Genomic DNA, 19,270 nt, shown 5'->3' on the forward strand with positions numbered 1-19,270 from the left:
TATAAAATTGCTATATTCGGATTTAAAATGGTACTTAATTCCAATTGTATTCTCCAGGTCAAGATAGTGACACCTCCTAACAGAGAAAGAAAAAAAAAAATAAAGCTGAGAACCATTAGGATCTGCCAAATGAATTTTGACACGCCATTACCCACACTGGATGTTTTCTCAAGACAATGATTAATATTTTTATTGTTATGTAAGAAAATATTTAATTATAATAGTGTGTTCTTTAGGAGCACACTTTCCATCATCACTCAAAAGACAACTCATAATACACATTTTACATGTATAATACAATGAAAAAAAGCTCAAAATCCTGTTAAAATATCTTGAGCTTGAATGATTTTCAAAAGATTCAAAGTCAGGTTCAGGTCCGGATTAAAAATTGCCATCAAAATTCAGTTAAACTTCTGACATAACTGGGGATGGGAGAAGTAATAGAAATTAATGCTTCTGGAAATGAGACAGGTTATGTTTTGCCCTAACATTCTAATACCAAAGCATTTCCAGCCTTTTTTTTTTTTTTGTAACACAGCTTTTTGTTTCATACTCAAATGAAAACTAGAGTAAGCCAATTTCTGCATGGAATAGATACTTGAACGATTCAAAGGGGTGAAAATATTCTACACTCTAAATGGTATGAGATGATGCAGATTAAATTGATTTTAATATACATAATACATTGCAAAAAATCCCATTTCCCTGATTTGACAGTAATTCAGGCATTGTAACACTTCTTTTTAAATATCAAAACTGTGTTTTAAGCCTACCTTGCCTATAAGTGATTTTAAAAAAGGTTACAAAACAAATAGACAGCAACTTTGTGACTATTCCATAAAAAACTCTTCCAATTCTTAGATATATATACTTTAAACAATTGTGACCTTCACCAGTGGTTGAAGTCTGGGAGTTCTGCCAGCAGCAGCTCCCCTCAGACCTCAATGTGCTCAGTTACAAGCTCTCGTTGCCCTAAAGAGATTAGGACTTTGGAGAAGTCCAGAGACTATTTCAGTCCTTACAACAGCCCTTTAAACCATCTGTGCTGAGTCTCCCACTGAGCTGCTTGTGTCAAAAAGTGTGCTAAGAGATCTCTGCTTTTTCCTCAGCCTTATGTGCATCTACAGGAATAACTTTCACTTAAGCCTTCCTTTCACAAAAGGAAAAAATATATCTAGCCCAACAGTAGCCAAATATAGAAATCGATTTCCTCCTCATCCACTCATTAGAGAGGTCGTAAAATCTCTATTCGTCAGACTACATGGGATGAAACAGCCAGCCTTATTCCAAGGGAAAAGGATGTCCTATAAAGCAAAAAGTAAAAAGATAAATGAAAACTGTGAGATAATCACTCAGCTCCCTCTTTAAAAGCCAGAATTGTATTGAGTATAGCTACATTTAGCATCTGCTGTATTTAAAGAAAATGTATTACAACAATAACTTAATATATATTGTTTTATACACACACACATATATAGTTTTAAGGATAGCATTGCTAGTAAGTTGTTCTGCAGCATCTAAGACAAATCATATAAGCTTTTATTTTCTCATTAAGTTATAATAGATAAAAGATAGACCTTATAAAATGGAGATTGCCTTTCTTTAAAATAAAATGTGATTCTTTGTGGATGAACTCAAGGAGATTAATTGCCATCTGTGCTTCAGCAAATTCTCAGATGCTGCAGACAGAGCCTGAGAGCAACCAGGGAGGTAGAAGGGAATGGCAGAAGGAGTGGTGAACGTGAGCCAATGGGCAAGATGGGTAAAGACAAAGAAAATTAACAAGAAGGGCTTACATTTGTGTAAACTGGAGTAGAAGGAAAGAGGTGGGTAATGAGCAAAGGAAGGAGACAAAATAATAAAGATAAAATTGTGTTCTTCTGACAGGATTGGAAAAATATACACTACTTTACAAAACAAAAATTATTTTATATTGGAAAAATGTACATTATTTTTAAAACTACTCTGACCTAGGCTGCTGAGTAGAATAAGCTGAATGATTATCTAAACATAAAATAACTGCGAAAAGCATTTTGAAGTTAGTGAAAGCTTTTTTTAAAAAAATATAGAATAATCTAAACCATATATTTATCTTAAGCTGATAGATTCTCCATGAATTCTGGATCTGCCTTTCCTCACAACACTATGTTCAGAAATGTTAAAAACATTACTGTTTTTAAATTGTTATTTAAATCAAGTGATCCTTCAATTTTGTAGTTCTTTCCCTGCTGCTAGGTCATTAATTATTGTACATTAACTAGACTTCCCTTATTCATTAGTCTGAATCTGGATTCTATCCAACAAGAAGCATATTCAAAATATCTCTAGAGAAGACACTTTCTTCTTCTGGCAGAAGGTATTCAGGGAAGCCATCAATGCTAACTTCTCAATGAACAGGTTGAAACTGAAAACCGAGTAGACTATCCCAGCAGAAACAAGTCAGAGGTGAGTAAAAATATTCTTAGTGAGTCAGACCAGTGTTGCAGATTTCCTACTGTGTATTTTCATGGTGTTTTGGCAAATTTAAGCATTAAAAATTATAATAAATCAGCAAGAAATAAAATAATGTGTTAAACACATTTGTCTATGTTCAGCAGGTTTTTGTGAAAAGCGTCTTGATATAGTTTTGGAGCAATCTACATACTTGCTAGGGATATATTTTGTTAAATTTGGTTAATATAGGAATGCAGTACAGACATTTAGTTGTAATTAACAGCTAAAGTTCATGCTAATTTGCCCTGTGACACAATTCTTATTCTGCCCACAAAACCATTCTATTCTAAAAAATTATGTGTGCACTGCAGCCTAAAAAAGTGATAAAAGCCTAATATTCCAAAGGTTTTCATTGGTCAACCCACCAGAATACCAGATATTACTGTGGGACTGGTTTTTCTGAATTTATAATTCTGTCTTTTGTTTCTATTCCAGAATTTATAACATAACCCAATATATACAATGATATTAAGATATTACAGATGTTGAGTAGAATATGATTACCAGTGAATTGTACTTATACTTTCTGAATGAAAAAGGTTTCAGGCAATATCATCTATTTCCAAGATAAAAACCCCAAACATAATAAGAAAAATAAAATACCAAAGCAATCAAAGTACTGAAATGTTAATAAGATTACCATAGTATAATATCTAATGAAAAACTGACTTTTTTTTTTCAGCCTGCATAGAAAATTTAGAAGGATGAGGAATACCTGCAAATGTTACTATTGGGGTAGAAGGGTAGAAAATCCTGTTTTGGAGGATTTTTGTTTTGTTTTGTTTTGGTTTTTTTTTTCTCTTTCAATGACAAGGAATTTTGAATACTTGATGTTTACATCTAGAACACACAATAACCTCTGTTACTCTGTGAACCAGAAATGCTGGCCTCCATGCTGATCCTCTTTCCCCCCAAGGGACTGATGCTAGGAGGGTGTTAAGACACTGAGATAGCATCCTCCCCCCTCATACTGTCTCAACCTTGTAGAAATAGTTTTGCAACTGTGTTTTTAGAAGACAGACAAGATATAAGGGGATGTTTACAAGCAAAAAGGTCTGTTTAGGCTATGCAGAAACCAAGCCCCCTGGAACTTTTTGAAAAGATGTGCTCAGGCTCTCCTGCAAAAGAGCTGGGGACAATTTCTTGGTGTCAGTTCACGATGCTATTCACTTAGATTGAGCAAAGAAGATAGCTGCTACCATGAAACAGAGAGAAATTGTTAGGAAAACGAGGAGGCAAAGACAAACTTCAGGAGGAAAACAAATAGGGAGAAAGAAGATTTTATTTATAGTCATATACTACCTGCAAAGTAAGAGAAAACCTCTCAAGTAAAAGCCCAAATGAGATAAAAAAACCTGAAATATTCTCATTATGAAGGGGAAAAAATGAAAATAATAAAAAAAAATTCAGCATAAGTCCATGAGGATTTTTTTCTTGATTAGGTTAATAAGGAGTCTAACTTTTAAATTTCAGGTGGGAGGAAAAGAAAACTGGAGTACAGAATGCTTAACTAAAGTGCATCAAGAGAAGGCCAAAAAAGCTGAAAATGTAATTTTTATTAAAGTAGAAAAAAAATACAATAGAAAGAAAACAGATGTTGATTATGTTAATTATGTATTTCTGAAATAAATTTTGTTTGTAATCATACAAAACATTTGATCAAAATTAAGCCAGATTGTTAGTATTATATAAAGAAGACAGCATCCTACTACAATATGCAAGTTACATTCATATTCTGCAAGGGTCAGATTTTCGTGCTCTGATCTGAAACAAAGCTGATCTGACACAAGTACCCATTGGTTTTAATTTGTGATTTACAACTCTCTACAGCCATGCAGAATAGAAACCTAGATCATCATCCTCTACAAGGTTGTGGTTGCCTTCCTAGGAATGGAACAGTTGAATACAGATTTATTGCAGAAGATCTAAAAAGTGATACAGAATCCTCAAACTAGAAGAGGATTTGCTCTGCTTTGCAAGAAAAGCAAAAGCAGCACAAACCACATCTCTGTTCTGTGAATCTTGTAACTTTCTTGAAACAGGGAAAGATCCAGCATAATTTTAGTAATCATGAAAACTTGGAGTCCAAACCACTGAATTTTTACTACAACTGAGGGACAAGGCTTGTCCTCAACCTTGTTTGGGGGTTTTTTATAACCTAATTTTTTTTCTGTCTAAAACTACTTAGAAACTTTTTTAGAGATACTAATTACAGAAAAGATCAGAAGCATTCTGAAGAAGGCAAAAGCACCACTGGAACTAAGGCAGAGTATTGTGCTGACTTCTGGTGGAACTACATGATGGTTGTTGTACAATATGGATACTGAATTTCCAGGCATAAATTGTAAAAGAGGTTGCAAAAGCATATCACAGGATTTGTGTTTCATTAGTACAGCTATAAACTTGGAGACATACAAATACATACTGACAGTGTAAGACTGACAGCTTATTACTGTATGTCCACATTGGGATCATAATAGTGAATTTACCCTTTTCAGATATCCTGTGGAACATGGAGTTAGTTTTACATGGTACATAAAGCATATTTAGCAATGTGGATATTACATATAAAGATACACTTTCCACTTTATCTGTTTATAAAGTGAGTGAAATAAAGGCAGTTAAAAAGAAAAAGATATTTCTGTGGAGATGAACCACCTATTGAGAAAGGGAAAATCACAAGACATGAAGTGATTATAGCTAATCTAAGATTCCAGTCAACCAGGAAGGAGAGCTACTTAACACAGTACTAAATAATACAGATGTCTGCCCTAAAGTAGGAGGCTGTATTTGCACAGAAGAAGTCCAATAAATTCTTTATGTAAGATCACTCTGCTGGTATTCACATGCACTGCTATGAATTTTCCTGATTATTCCACTGGTATTCTCATGTGATGCTCTGAATTGCCTTACTCAATTTCATAAAATGGGGACCATGTCTTTGCAGGTAATTGCCAAATCCTAAATTTTACTTACATAAGTTCTCACTGGTATTTCCTTTAACAGAATACAGAAGACTGGACTACATAATACAGCTGAGTAGGTGATAAATGTGACTTTTCAGCACTGTATAATCTTGTAAAGGTCATGTTCTCAGGTGCTGTTATTTTTTGCCAGATTTGCTGCCTCTGCCAATGATACCAGATCTAAAATCCTATATTCTGCATCTAATATTTAATATGCTGTATTTGTCCAGTGCTGCTGTCTATATGCGACTCAATTATTCCAATGGCATAAAAACTGTTCTCCTTAAGTAACCTTACTCTTCAATGACACTGTGCTCTCTCTGGTGCTTCCTGCCAAATTATAATACCCAAAGAAGACACGTGGATCAAAGCTGGGTATTCCATGCAGAGAAAACTTTGTTCTTCTGCACAATCTCAGTTGCTGTTTCCAAACATGCTATGGGACAGGCTAGCCTAAGTCAGCAATTATTTGATACAGAGCATTATAAGTTTTGCTTTCCATAACACAAATAGTATTTTAAACATAATATATGTTCAAATTTAAAGAATGCTTTTGTAAGAGATCAAAAATATATAGGGAAAACCACATTACTACTATTATGTATTAAGTAGATGTCTTAAACAGAATAATCACACAGTCTAATGCAAATGTTTATAAATATCACATTTAATATCAGCTGTCCTTTATTATATGGGGCACAGTGTAATAACTTTCACAGCGTTTCACTAATATAAGTGTAGAAAGATTGATGATAACATAATATTTTAGTGCTACCAGCATTTAACTTGTGATAGCAGCAATGTCAACAACAAAAAAAGACAGCAAATCATAACATCCATTTATCTACCTCTCAAAACATTGGTTTTTTTCCCTAAGAGGGGAGATATGAAATGCTCTACACCTTTTTTTTTTGTTTCTTTTACTCAAAAGAAAACAGTTGTACGTATATAGTATTACAAAACTAAAAAACCATGACTACCGCTAACAGAAAAGTGATCAGCAAGCACCAACCCTGGCCACAGCAGTATGTGAAACAAGTTTCATATCCTGAAAGGAAGGAAATTTCTAGACCTAGGAAGGTGGCACCAAGACAGTGTCTATGCAACTTCCTGTGGAGAACACAGTGACAACAGAATTACAGATTGCAACTTCATTTAGTTTACTATTTGGTTTCGCACCTTTAAAGGAAGTGAATTTACAACAACCTGAATTAGCTTTGACTGTAGTAGGACAATGGGTTTAATGCTACTATCAGGGAGGTTTCTTCATTTTCCTCTCTAAGAGCATGATTCCCTTGTTCCATGGCCTATATATCACAAATATGTGACAGATGGCACTGACTGGCTTTGCATACTAAAGAGAAAGAACTGAAAAAGGATGCTGTTGGGAAATACACAAAACGTACCTTTTGCTGCTGATTTTCTAAAATCTTCTTTTGGAATTTGTTCCAAACACCAGAAAAATATAAAAATCCAGCTCATGCAATATGTGCTTGATAACCATATGTCTCTGCTGACTTTGTAATGTTCTCAAAATCAGTGATTAAGTAAGAAAATCTAGTTATACCTGGCACTTTGCAGATAGTGTTCACTGCATTTTATTAAGTTATTAGGAGAATGACTGAAAACTACATCCACCTCCAGCAGATGGCTCAGTTTTAGTGAAATCTACAGAGCTCTTAAACTGACAAAGTCAGCAACATAAGCCATTCACCTCTTGCAGTTAAATATTATAAAAGCAGTTTTCAGGATAATTTAAAGAATCATATGTATTTTCTTAAGCTTCCTTTGAATCACAAGGAAATAAAATAACTTCTCTACAGCCCCTGAAAGAATCCACATCCCAAAAAAAGGCCTATGACTTCTGCAAATTCCCAAACAAGCATTCCTTCAGTTGGTGGGGGAGTGGGTGGAGGGAAACAGCTACCATTAGAGCAGTGATATGGTTGATACTGAAAATCTGGAACTGTAGGGAATGAAGCTTCCCAAAAGTCCTTCAGAAGGCAATATAATTAGAGGTTAATACCAATGAAATAGTCACACATTGATAATTCCAAATGTCTTTGTAGCCATCCAATTTATTAAAGGTTTATGGATTTAAAAACTACTGTCTAAAGAAAGAAGAATCTACCATTCAGCTATCTGATTTTTGCAGATATGTTCTCTTCATAAGGAATACCTGTCTATACAGCATTTGTTCTCATGAATTTGAACACATTGGATTTATATTAGTTTTCAAGTGTTTAGAGTAACTTTTGCATTTATCCTCTGAAGAAATTAAATTCAAGCTATAATCCAGTGCATTGAGACAAAATCCCTTTAAAAAAATTATCTTTTTTTAGAAATTTTTGGGTTTTGCACTTTTTACAGGCTGAATTTTGGGTTGTATTTTCCCCCTACAAACAAGCAAGCAAAAAAGCACTCTCTCTACCCTACCCAGCACCTCTCTAGGTTGCCTCCATAACTTTAGAATTATTGATCATGATCATTCTGTATTGTAACTTTAAAAGAAAATCATAAATTTGATAAAATTTATATAACTGGCTGGCATTTATGGAATTTAAATGGCAGCTACAAACTTTTTTATAGTTTTTAAGTTGCAAATATTTACTGCTTGTCAATATTTCCACAGCAGATATGATGTGCAGCTGTTATAGACTCCTTGAGTTCAGACAGTAATTCTTCCAGGCGGATGGGATGAGGGACCACTCTGCAGGATCAGCACTCAGATCACCTCTTTTATTCCACAGGGCTGTTGCTCTTGGCTGAATTCCCAAGGGCTGAATGCTCAAAGAGAACTTTGCTGCCTATTGCAGGTTCTTCATTAATTAATCTCTCCCCAGGTGTCAAGGCATCGTGTGGAGTGTGGGCAGCCCAGAACAGCCCCCACCCTGTGGCCAGGAGAGTCTGAGGTGAGGGTCTTTACCCTCTGTCTTCACTGATATGTGGTCCTGGACCATGGGAAGGCTGGGGAGATGCCCTGGGAGAGGCCAGGCAGGGACAGTCAGGGATGTTGATGCCCTCAGGAATACTGATATGGACATTTCTGAATTGCATTGTTGGATCTAGGTATTTTGGCTTTTATTTTAGGCATTAAGAGAGTGTTTTAGGTTTTGTTTATGCCCTCATCATGCCCTACTTTCTCTACAGGGGTCTGCTGCTTCTTCTAAATTATAGCCAGTAGCTGCCCTGACAGAGATGAAAGATACAGGGTGGCTTGTGAGTTGTGTTATTTGCATTCAGAACACAATGCAAAAAGTTAAAACAGCCTTTTTCTCTTGCCAGACACATAAATAGCTCTCCGATTGGGATTGATTTTTATGCTGAATGACATTTAAAAATATAGACAGAAACCATAAGCATGATTAAACAGAATCTAACACACTTCACTGCAGCATCTGCCTGGCACATTTATCACAGAAAGATAGAGTACAGGCCAGCCTGAGACACTTCACAGCACTAGAAGAATTAAGAGCCCAAATGTGTTAAATAACCTTTAAAAAGTACACTTGACTAGGGCACACTGCTAGATTTTTTGAAGTTCTTATAATTTTTAATCAGAAAAAATAAAATACTAGGTTTTATTTCCATTTCAATATGTATTGTTTTAAGGATGTAGCACTACAGAGTTTCTTTCTACTTGCACATTATTCTTTCTGGATTTTGGTCTTTCAAAAGTATAATTACTACTTGCTTTTTTTACTGCCAAAAGTTAATCGATATTTGTGATAAAATATCAAGGATTTTTTCTCCCTAAAAAAATATTTTAAAAGCAGTGTAATATCTACTTAAAGAGGTAGAAAATTAGTGTGTTCAAATTTCTTTGAGAGTCACAGTTTAGTCAGTTCAAAGCAATTGCTTATCTGCTTTTAATCAATATATTTTCTCCTCCTGCCTTTAAGACATAAGTTTAGATACACCTTTCACAACTGAATAAAATCAAATTTCATTTTACAATAGGCCTGCTGAAGAAAGAACTGGGTCTAATATCTCTTTAAGTAAACAAAGAAAACAAACAGATCCAAAAACTGCTAGCTAAGTAAAACAAATGCCAGGGGAAAAAAATTACAAGTCCTTATCTTTTACAGTGAATTATAAGCATTTGGACTATATTCCCTGACTGATACTTTCACTTTAGGATGTGACAGAGAGAAGCTGAAAAACGTGCTATGAAGAGAAAGCATTGATTTGTGGCTGTTCTGCACTAATAGCTTCCTAGGGACTAATAAAATAAGTTAGAGCCTAATAAAATGACTGATCTTTCATTCAGGATAACAATGAACCTTAGCCACCAAGTCAAGCCAGACTCATCATTCTAAATGACAATCCCAAAAGGCAAAGCAGAAGATACATCTTCCCCTTAACCCAACTTATTATTATACAGGGATATAAAAATTCCTTGATCCAAAGTAGAAATTTTAATTTGGTGTAGCAGTGACATACTTATTTGGTTCACACTCCCTTCTGGCTACTAATCCCAGTTTTCTTGACAATCCAGGTCAATCCCACAGTGAGTACACCTGAAATTTGCAGAGAAGCTTTGGAAAGGATGTTGATAACATATCCCAGGAGAAGTTAAGAACTTCCAGATTCCATTTCTAGCTCTCATCCAAACGGTGGCACCCAGTCAGATCAAATATACATATATCTTGTTCATTTTTGTATGCCAAACAATGAATAAAAGGAAAAAGTAAGAGCAGGCAAGTCAACAGGATAACCTGTAACACTAGCCTAGCCTTTGTGGCATCCTGAGCTGCATAAATTTGTCATTACAAACCATCGATGGATTTGTTTTTCATGACTGTCCAGTCTTCCCTTGAAGCCATAAAATCTTCTGGCAACCATAATACACAAATAGGTTTACAGTTTTGCTATGAAAAAATTTAAGAATCTGCTCTTGCTGAATCTGATGCCTAATACTTTTCTCTGGTACCTCAAACTTTTTGTACTGGAATAGAAAGACAATCCAATCTTGCATGTCTTATTCATAATACTATGAATTTACAGACCACTCATGCAACAGTTCTTAATTACCCTGAAGAATTCTTCTATACTCAGTTTTTAATCATGTATCTCCTGTTCTGTAATTATTCTTTCTTTGGGTTCTTTGAGGAACCAACGTTGTATGCAGTATTTATGATACGAATTAAAGACAGACTCATATAATGGCATAAATATGTCCTCTGTTTCACTTTGATTTTTCCACTTTGGTACTTGGTTTGTTTTTTGGCCACTGCTAAGCCCTGAGATGTTTGTTGTGGAACTATCTATCAGAAGAGGTCAATGGTTTTGATGATCAAATCACTTCACTTTTATGAAAAATATTAATGAAAGAAAATAATTACAAATTTAAGAATAGGCTTCTTCAGCTTTAGTTACAACCATTAGCAGCTAGGAAAGAATTTGAATTTCAAATATCTAAGAAAATCATGTTTTAAAGAGATAATTTTAAAAATACAAGAAAACATTTTATTTAATTCCAGCAAACAATCAACTATTTTTAAATGTAATAAATTTAACAAAGGGAAGTTGATGCTCAGCAAAATAAAGGTCTTCCATAAATAGATTTTCAGGAATAACAAAGCATGAAACCTTCAAAACAGCTTAATTCAAGAAAAAACAGAGGCAACAGAATCTTGACATTTCAAGTCTCAGTGTTCTGCACAATTCCTTGGTTACCTCTTTACTGTGCTTATTCTCAGAACTGATACTTGTTGCACAAGTCTGCTTCATCTATTTATAGTTTTGTGGCCACAGGATTTGTTTGTTTGTTTGCTTGCTTGTTTTTTAAATGCAAGGATGCATGGAACAGATTTATCAATATTATATGAAATAAATTTTAGTAATAAATTAATTAAAGCTTTGGGATATTTAATAGTATTACAAATTGCTTATAAATACAAAAAATATCAGCTTGGTCAAAACTTCATCTGCTAAGCTTATCCAAACCATTTTATGATTTGGACTAAAAAACACCATTTTCTTGAGTCAAATTTATATCTCTTGTGGAATTTTTCAACAGTTTTAAAAGAAAACAAGTAAAAAGAACTTACAGGGTGAAGGCATCAATAACATCTCCTGCAGATCTTGTCATCTCAAAGTAGGTTTGCAGAATGTTGACGGTTCCTGAAAGTGCTTCATGTCCACAGCCACAGAACAGTGCAACTCCAGCGTAGAGCAGGATGGTAGCAATCAAAGATGCATAGGGAATCCCTCCCAGGCATTTGATGCAACACTCGAAGCATCCTACAAGAAAGAAAAAAAAAATGTTATATGCTACTAAATTATGTTAAAAAAGCAAAAAGGGTGTTTTATTCATGAGAAACACTTCTGAAATTTAAAGACTGTAGGCCAAAGAGAGTTTAGGTCAAGTATAACAACTCAGACTGTCAGAAAACCTGTGAAAGGTTAATCCAGCTTCTGAATTTTCTCAGTTGCTACTTGACCTATTAAATGTAGACATGCCATCTGATTAACATGAAAGGTTAAACAGTTAGTTCCTTGCAGAACTTCATGTTTTTATATTTTTATAGAGCAGGTTACAATGCCAGTCCTAGGTTATATCCATATTCACAATTTCTGCTGGTCACCTATCAGATTACTGAGAAGGACTCTCAATAACAGGAAAATCACTAAAAAAAATAAAAAAGCTTTTCAGTCCAACACCTTCCATCATCATAGGTTTATTCAAAATTTTTGGACATACACCTGACAACAGAATTGCTCCTGCCCGTAACACCAATTCCTTCTGCATCTCTCAAATACCTCACATGAATAAATAAATACATCCACCAAAGAGCACAGAATTAGAAAAAAAATATAGTTAAATTTTCTCTCAATGTATTTTACTCTGTGAGATATTTCTAAAATCAAGGTAATTGCTCTTGAGTTCTAAAAGACCATCTTCTTGTCCTGCCATCACAGTGTCTAAAACAATGCCCAGTTCCACAAAAAAACCCATTTCTTCAGTAAGTGTGGTCAAGTTTCTGGCACTACCCTGCCTAGTTGAATGAATGCAGCATCTCTGACTCTTCCAAATCACATCAATCCCATAACACCTCTTACACCCCAGGGAACTCTTCCTATTGCCTTCTGAAGGGACACAGAAGATAGGAACCACTGGCTGAGAGAAGACAAACAGGCACTGACTCAGTAATCAGAAGTTATGTTTTCTCCTAAACACTACCAGTTTATAGCAAAATGGACGTGGATAGAAAACAAAGTGAGGCATATAGTTTTTAAGAAAAAGACCAATTAAAAATTAAGTATAAGATGTTCAACAGGTATGATTCAATATATTTTAACTTGTTTCAAAGGTTTTATGCTATGCTGAATCATAGTGCCAAAGATGTATCAAAAGAAAAAAGTCATTCTTTAAAGACAGTATGTCTACTTTCATTATGTCTAATTCGCAAATGTAGCTTCTCTATGTAATTTTATGTTTTGTCCTTTAATTTGGTATATTTCTATTTCCTTTAGCCTAGATAAGCCAAGTAATAATTTCCTCTGTCTGTTAAAACCTTCATTTTCTGCATTTAATGAACAAATATTAAATATTCATACATATATATTTGTTTAGCACTTATATACATTTATATGGAAGATTCCCTGCAGAGAAGAGTTAAGGCCATTTTCAAATATGTACACGTTTTACCCATATAGAAACCCCTTGCTATTTTTTAAAATATATGTAATATTATGGGAAGGCAGCATTCAAATGGCTGGATAGCTCCTTGTAAAAAATATAGTGTACTAAACATTGAATATATTAAAAACATAAAAGACAAAATAATACCCAAGTATGTATGCTAGTTGTACAAAAAGAGAAAGTTATAGTTTGAGACTGCTTTTGTTTAATGCCAACTTACTGTATCAGAGTCAGGTGTGAAATACCAGAGGTAAAATGTGCAAATCCATACATTGAAACTGCTGCCAATGTCTTGCTGAGTAACCTGTAGCACAAGTCACCACCTGGAGCATTCACCACACACTGCCAGGGGTGTAACACCTTCCAGGCTTTTAGGTGAGAGCCTTCCATCTCCCCTGCTCCCCCCAACTCTGAGCCCGTCCATTACTGGGTGAAGAGCAGATTGTCCTTACAATTCCTGCCGTTCCACTGCACTGGCACCAGGCAGCTCTCCTCTCCAGCAGCACAAGGCTTTGGATGTCCAGGGATGGATGAGCCTTTCTTTAGTGACAAACTGTAGGTTTTATACCCAGGGACTCTGGGATTTTCATCAGTGCAAGATCTTAGGAACAGGCTAGACAAAGGTACAAATGCTTTTGGAGTAACTAATTCTGCATGCAGATAACTGCAGGAATCTCTTAAAATTTCTTAGGTTCTGTTTTTTAAGACTACCCTTAATAATAACAACTGTGATTAATTCAGCAATGTTTAAAAGACTTTACAAATACTAGAAAAGAATCATTCACTGGAAAATCTTTGTCTTAAAGGCAAAAATCCTAAGAAATATATATTTGAAATAAATTCATTGAACAAGAACTACAAGACAATACATAGTTACCTGACATCAGAGTTTGTCAGAGTTGTCAGCATAGCATAACAACAGAAAAAGCCTCAGAAAACTAGTACCACTGTACATCTATTGACATTATATGAGAAAGCAAAAAAGAAGGGGAAAGATGGCAATAGCAGGAATGATGTATGAGGGCTTATAGGCCCAGCTGAAAAAATAAGGTAGACCTAAATATTTTCAGGGACACATGGACTTTAGGTAGTGTTGATATTGCAATAGTTTAGGGCAGAGAAAAAGAAGAGATTTTGTAAAGATTTATTTTTCCCCTTCTGAGAAAGATGAAGTGGAAGAAAGTTGTGTGCACTGTTGTCTGGGAACAGCTGGCTGTGCATTACCTCCTGAAGCTGCTGCACCTTGCTCTCTAGGTCCTGTGAGGGTTGAGCACACACTCAGCTGTCACAAATTCAGATGTCACCCACAGCCAGAGATATTACTTGGGCTTTATTATAGTGAAACAGTGTAAAAGGGTAGTGAAATAGCATAACAAAGTAAAAACAGTATAAATTATAGATATAATAATGTACAATCCAAGGAAAAATTTAATCCAAAAAGAAATAATTTTTTTTCCTCCATCACTTCAAAATTTGTAAAATAACTGAAACAAATATATAGTTTGTGAAGAAGGGCTTCTATTCATCTCTCACATTTAAACTGTTCATCTTTATAGGCCTTTGAGGGAAGATTTTATTGGTATATTTCACCGACTCAATATATTTTCATTCATAAAAATACTACGAAAAAATTAATTCAACCACATGAAATTTTCAAATAATCATATATTGCCAAAGCATTGCTCATTTACTTCATTCTTCTATAGCCCTAACACCTTTCTCACTGCTTACTTCATGAGTAACTCCAGAGTTTTCAATGCTGTCAAAGCAACTCAAAACTAAAGCAAACCAGTGAATCAGCACTAAGATTTTTAAATAGATTTTACACATCATTCATACACTACACATGGTAATGTGCTATAGGTAATATCTGCTCCAATTCTTTTCTTTCAGCTGTTCAGAATGTGCAGGGTTTTTTTTTAATACCAGAACAATAGAAATGCTATTTTAACCTGCACAGTGATATTGAATCACCAGCACAGAGTGTGACTCAGCTGTGAGATATGTGTGTATGTCTGTGCGAGACAGGGAGTCATTCACCTCTCCCAACACCCTCTTCACAAGGCACTTAGCACATACAGTCACAGAAATAATTACTAGGAAAGATGAAAAAGATTCTATGCTCCTTTGATGTTTGTTCTCATCTTCAAATACAGTTTTCAGTACTTTTCAAACTGTTCACTCTGCACAATAAGCTTATGCTATATAATTCAGCATCTACTGTTCTTATTTTGCTTATGTGTACCAATATTTTTCCTTCAGGTAAAAATTCAAATCTTCTGGGGCCACATGTCTTTACCAAAACTGCAGGAAGTAATTGAAAATACTATCATTTTTTGTAGTTTTGAACATGAAAGTCTGTTCTTTTTTCTCTATTTTATTAAAATCATTCCATAGAGAAAATTTAATCATGAAATACACAGAAGATGACAAGAAATTTTATTTTATGCAGATAAATAAAACTCCAAATACTGGCTATAATCAGCTGTCAATACACAGCACATTAATGTTGCACTATATTCATCTTTTTCCATTCAACAAACATCTCATTGACAACTACCTCTTTGTTCCTCTTAGTACAATTATTACTGTCTACACCAGAAATATTCTTGATATAGATCTCTAAACTTCCTTATACAGGAAAATCTGTGCAAATCTCTTCTAGTTTCAGGGGTTTGGGTATAAATATTCTATTATGTCTTCAATTGCATCAGCTAAAAATAAGTTGACTTTCTGTTTATACAATCTCTACATTAAAAAGGCAAAAAAATTAGATATTGAGCAAAAGAAAAAATTTTCCCTGTGATTTAAATGCAATTATGCACACAAATTGCATCTCCACAATAATTTCTTTGTTCTTGTGTTAATGATATGTGACCTCTTTCTCCTCATTGTAGATCAGAACATATAACTAACAAATAAAATACTCAATCCATTTCTGATCAGTATATTTAAAAGAAAAAAAAAAGATTCAGGAGTTACATCTCGTGCCACTTCTGTCTGTGAAAGGTAAATCAATGATATCAGAACCAGTTTCAGAAGGCTGTTATGCTACTGCCTTTGACATAAACAGTCAAAAAACCCCATTCACCCATGATATTAACATGAAGAAAATCAATATTAAAAATATAAAAAGGAAACATAGAAAATACAGAAGGATATTCTCTTTTTATTTTTTATCCTTTCCAACTCATTTGCAGCTGGAACACCTAAATGATTAATCAGAGAGAACTACATGTCCAAAGAATTACTGATTAATCACAGATAATTACTTCTCCAATGGGAACAAGTATCTCTGAAGAACATACAACATTTTAATAACACTTTTTCTTAAATTACTTTTCTTAAAGAGTTTTCTATCTAATATTAGAAGACAGGACAACAGAATCCAAGTAAAATGCCAGAGAACTACATAAACTTGAAACGGAAAACAAAATAACCAAATCTTCTGTGTCTTCCATGCCTGGATAGGCAGGCATTTTCTTCATATCTAAATTTGTACCACTTGTCACACAGCTTTCATGGCAAATCAACTCAAATACAGTTTCACAGCCCCATCATGAAACATGCAGATTTACTTCTGAATTCTCTTAAGCTAGACTTAACCTAAAGTCAAGCTACTGTTATGTAATATTTTAATTGATAAACACAGCCATCAAAACAAAATGTATTGAACAAAAAACAACACTTTTTTATTCTATCTCATTCTCTCAAATTACTCAACATGCAGCATGATTTCCTGATCTAAAACTGGATGCCAGGACTGCACAGTACAGGAGAAGGTAGAAGCAATCCACCTCACTCAATACTATCCCAAGGACAGAGAAAGGACAAGACCTTCACAATGTGGTTTTATAAAGCTTCAAATGAGGTGAAGCAATATTTGGGAATGAATCATCACAGATCATCCCTGTACTTTGACTTGGAAAACCTGCTCAAGTGCTGCATGCACATTCCCCGTGTGATTTTGTCCCAGGCTCATCAATGGAATACATCCCCACTCTGCTCCACCCTCTCCCATTATACAAGATCTACTGGAAACTAGACCAGTAATGCTAACAACTAAAGTTGTTTCTTAGTCTTGTTCAGGAGATGATTTCTCAATTAGTTCAACCTTCAATAAGAATGTTTACAATTGCAGAATTACCTATCAAGCAACAAAAAGTAATTTTACTACAAAACTAATTCTGATATCCTGAGTGCTATGATTACAGTGGAAAACTTAGTTAGATATGGAACACCTGTAAGAAACATGATATGTAGAAAAGCAAGAATAATGCCCCAAAAAACACAAAGGGATTTCAGGAAATAGGCAACAAATTGCATGAAAATAAAAAAAAAACAAATATGAAGGTATCATTTTACACATTAAATTGTGTATTATTACTGGATCTACTTTGACTTATCTCCACAGTGTGACTGGATATTAGCTAATCAGATATCAGCTAATACTGAAAATGAAAATGTTAGTCCTGAGGCTTTTACAGTCATTCTGCAGTTAATAGTTGCTTCTGTTACTGTACCCAGCATGGGACCAAGGCTAAGAGAAATCATAAAGACCTTTTCTTATTTAGATGCAAAATGCCTCAAACTAAATTGACATACTTAACACTGTGCATTGTCAAAAACACTATGTGTCTTCATGAGAATCCCACTGGCCAAGATGACTGCTTTGAGCAGTGGAGATATAGTCTGGTTATGCTGGATTTTGGATGCAGCTCCCACAAACCAAGCCCTTCTCCAGATCACTGTCCTCATATTGCCTTACATTAAAAAAAAAAAAAATCCTAGAAACCACCTTTGTGGACTGGTTAGGATAACACTGCTGCCCAGGGGAATATATGGAGGATAAACATGTGCAACTTGAAGCCAGAAACTGCTCTATAATATCTCACACAATTCCTCCTTTAACTAAAAAGCAACAAAACATTAATTTTGCAACATCCATCTCACCTACGCTCTGATTCTCTAACTTATAGAAATGTTCAGTCATAAAAAGAATATGACTTCAGGTATTTGAATGATAATGGGATTATGTCACCATGGACATGTCAAGCACACATATATCCCCAGTGGCCCAAGGCCAACAACAAAAATGATCACTTTTGCAGCATAAAACCCCACAATTTTCCATCTTATTCACTACTACAATTTGTCTATAAGTTGATACAACGACTTTCACTAACATAAAAAACCCCAATGAAATCCTTCAAAGAGGTTTCAAAACAAAAATTAAAAGAAAAATTTCATACTTACAATGAAGTTGTCTGAAAATGCAGCTTTAAGAGCTGAATGTACATGTCAGGAATTCTCCAGTGGAAAAAAAAAATTTACATCTTTATTGACAGCTTTTAGAGGTAATGGTTTCTTATGTGGCTAAATGCTCAAATACTTAAAATTGAAGCAATAAAGGTAAAATATTTGATCCTTCAGCATATTTTGAAATGCAGAAAATATTCAAAATCTTCTCTGAATCATTAAAACAAAAGGAATAGAATGGTCACAGTCTAAGGAACATAACTAAGCTCAGCTCAGTTTTATGTACCATTTTTGAAAAAAAATTTAAATAGTCAACTGCTCGTGTATCCTATGACAACACAAGATTGCTCAGTACTTGCACTAGGAAAAGACATTGTTGTAAAAAATTTTCTAAACTGAACTTTATTATTTGAGAAGTTTTATTTAGAGATTTTAGAATTCCAATACCGGCCTAGGTCAGCAATCAAATGTAAATTCAAGTGTTTAATGGGATGTAAGCAGTTTTTTATTTTTAAGTTTGTAAAACCTCCTTGTAGCAGCACCAATATTTTGAGAAGAGAAAACTGTGCAGCAAAATATTTATTTAAAAAAGGAAATTACTAAGACTTTCAAAGATTTAATTTATTAATTAATTTATTAATAGCTTTTTTTATCCTTATAAAAAAAGTGTATTAATAGCTTTTTTTATCCTTATAAAAAAAGTGCATATGCAAATTTTAAAGTTCTTTCTTTTATGGTTGTTTTCAATTGAAACATGGGGAGCTGGAGATTACATGGTTTTTTAATATAATACAGTACATTATGCAAAATCCCTGCCTCCCTTTCTCATATGGATGATGTCTTGATCTGAGTAACAGATAACAATTAAACCTGAATAAGGGTAATAGAATTAGTACATTTTTTG

At 34.3% G+C, this 19,270-nt stretch overlaps 1 protein-coding gene across 1 annotated transcript in view; it reads right to left on the reverse strand.

The window, feature by feature from the left end:
• Positions 1 to 19,270, reverse strand: part of GPM6A (glycoprotein M6A) — a 116,167-nt gene that overhangs the window by 26,728 nt on the left and 70,169 nt on the right. Inside the window, exon 2 of the mRNA XM_064417737.1 lies at positions 11,513 to 11,705. Coding sequence (XP_064273807.1) covers positions 11,513 to 11,705 — 193 coding nt within the window. The remainder of the gene's footprint in view (positions 1 to 11,512; positions 11,706 to 19,270) is intronic.

The sequence above is a fragment of the Passer domesticus genome, chromosome 4, assembly GCF_036417665.1.
Source record: "Passer domesticus isolate bPasDom1 chromosome 4, bPasDom1.hap1, whole genome shotgun sequence".
NCBI classification, from domain to species: domain Eukaryota; kingdom Metazoa; phylum Chordata; class Aves; order Passeriformes; family Passeridae; genus Passer; species Passer domesticus.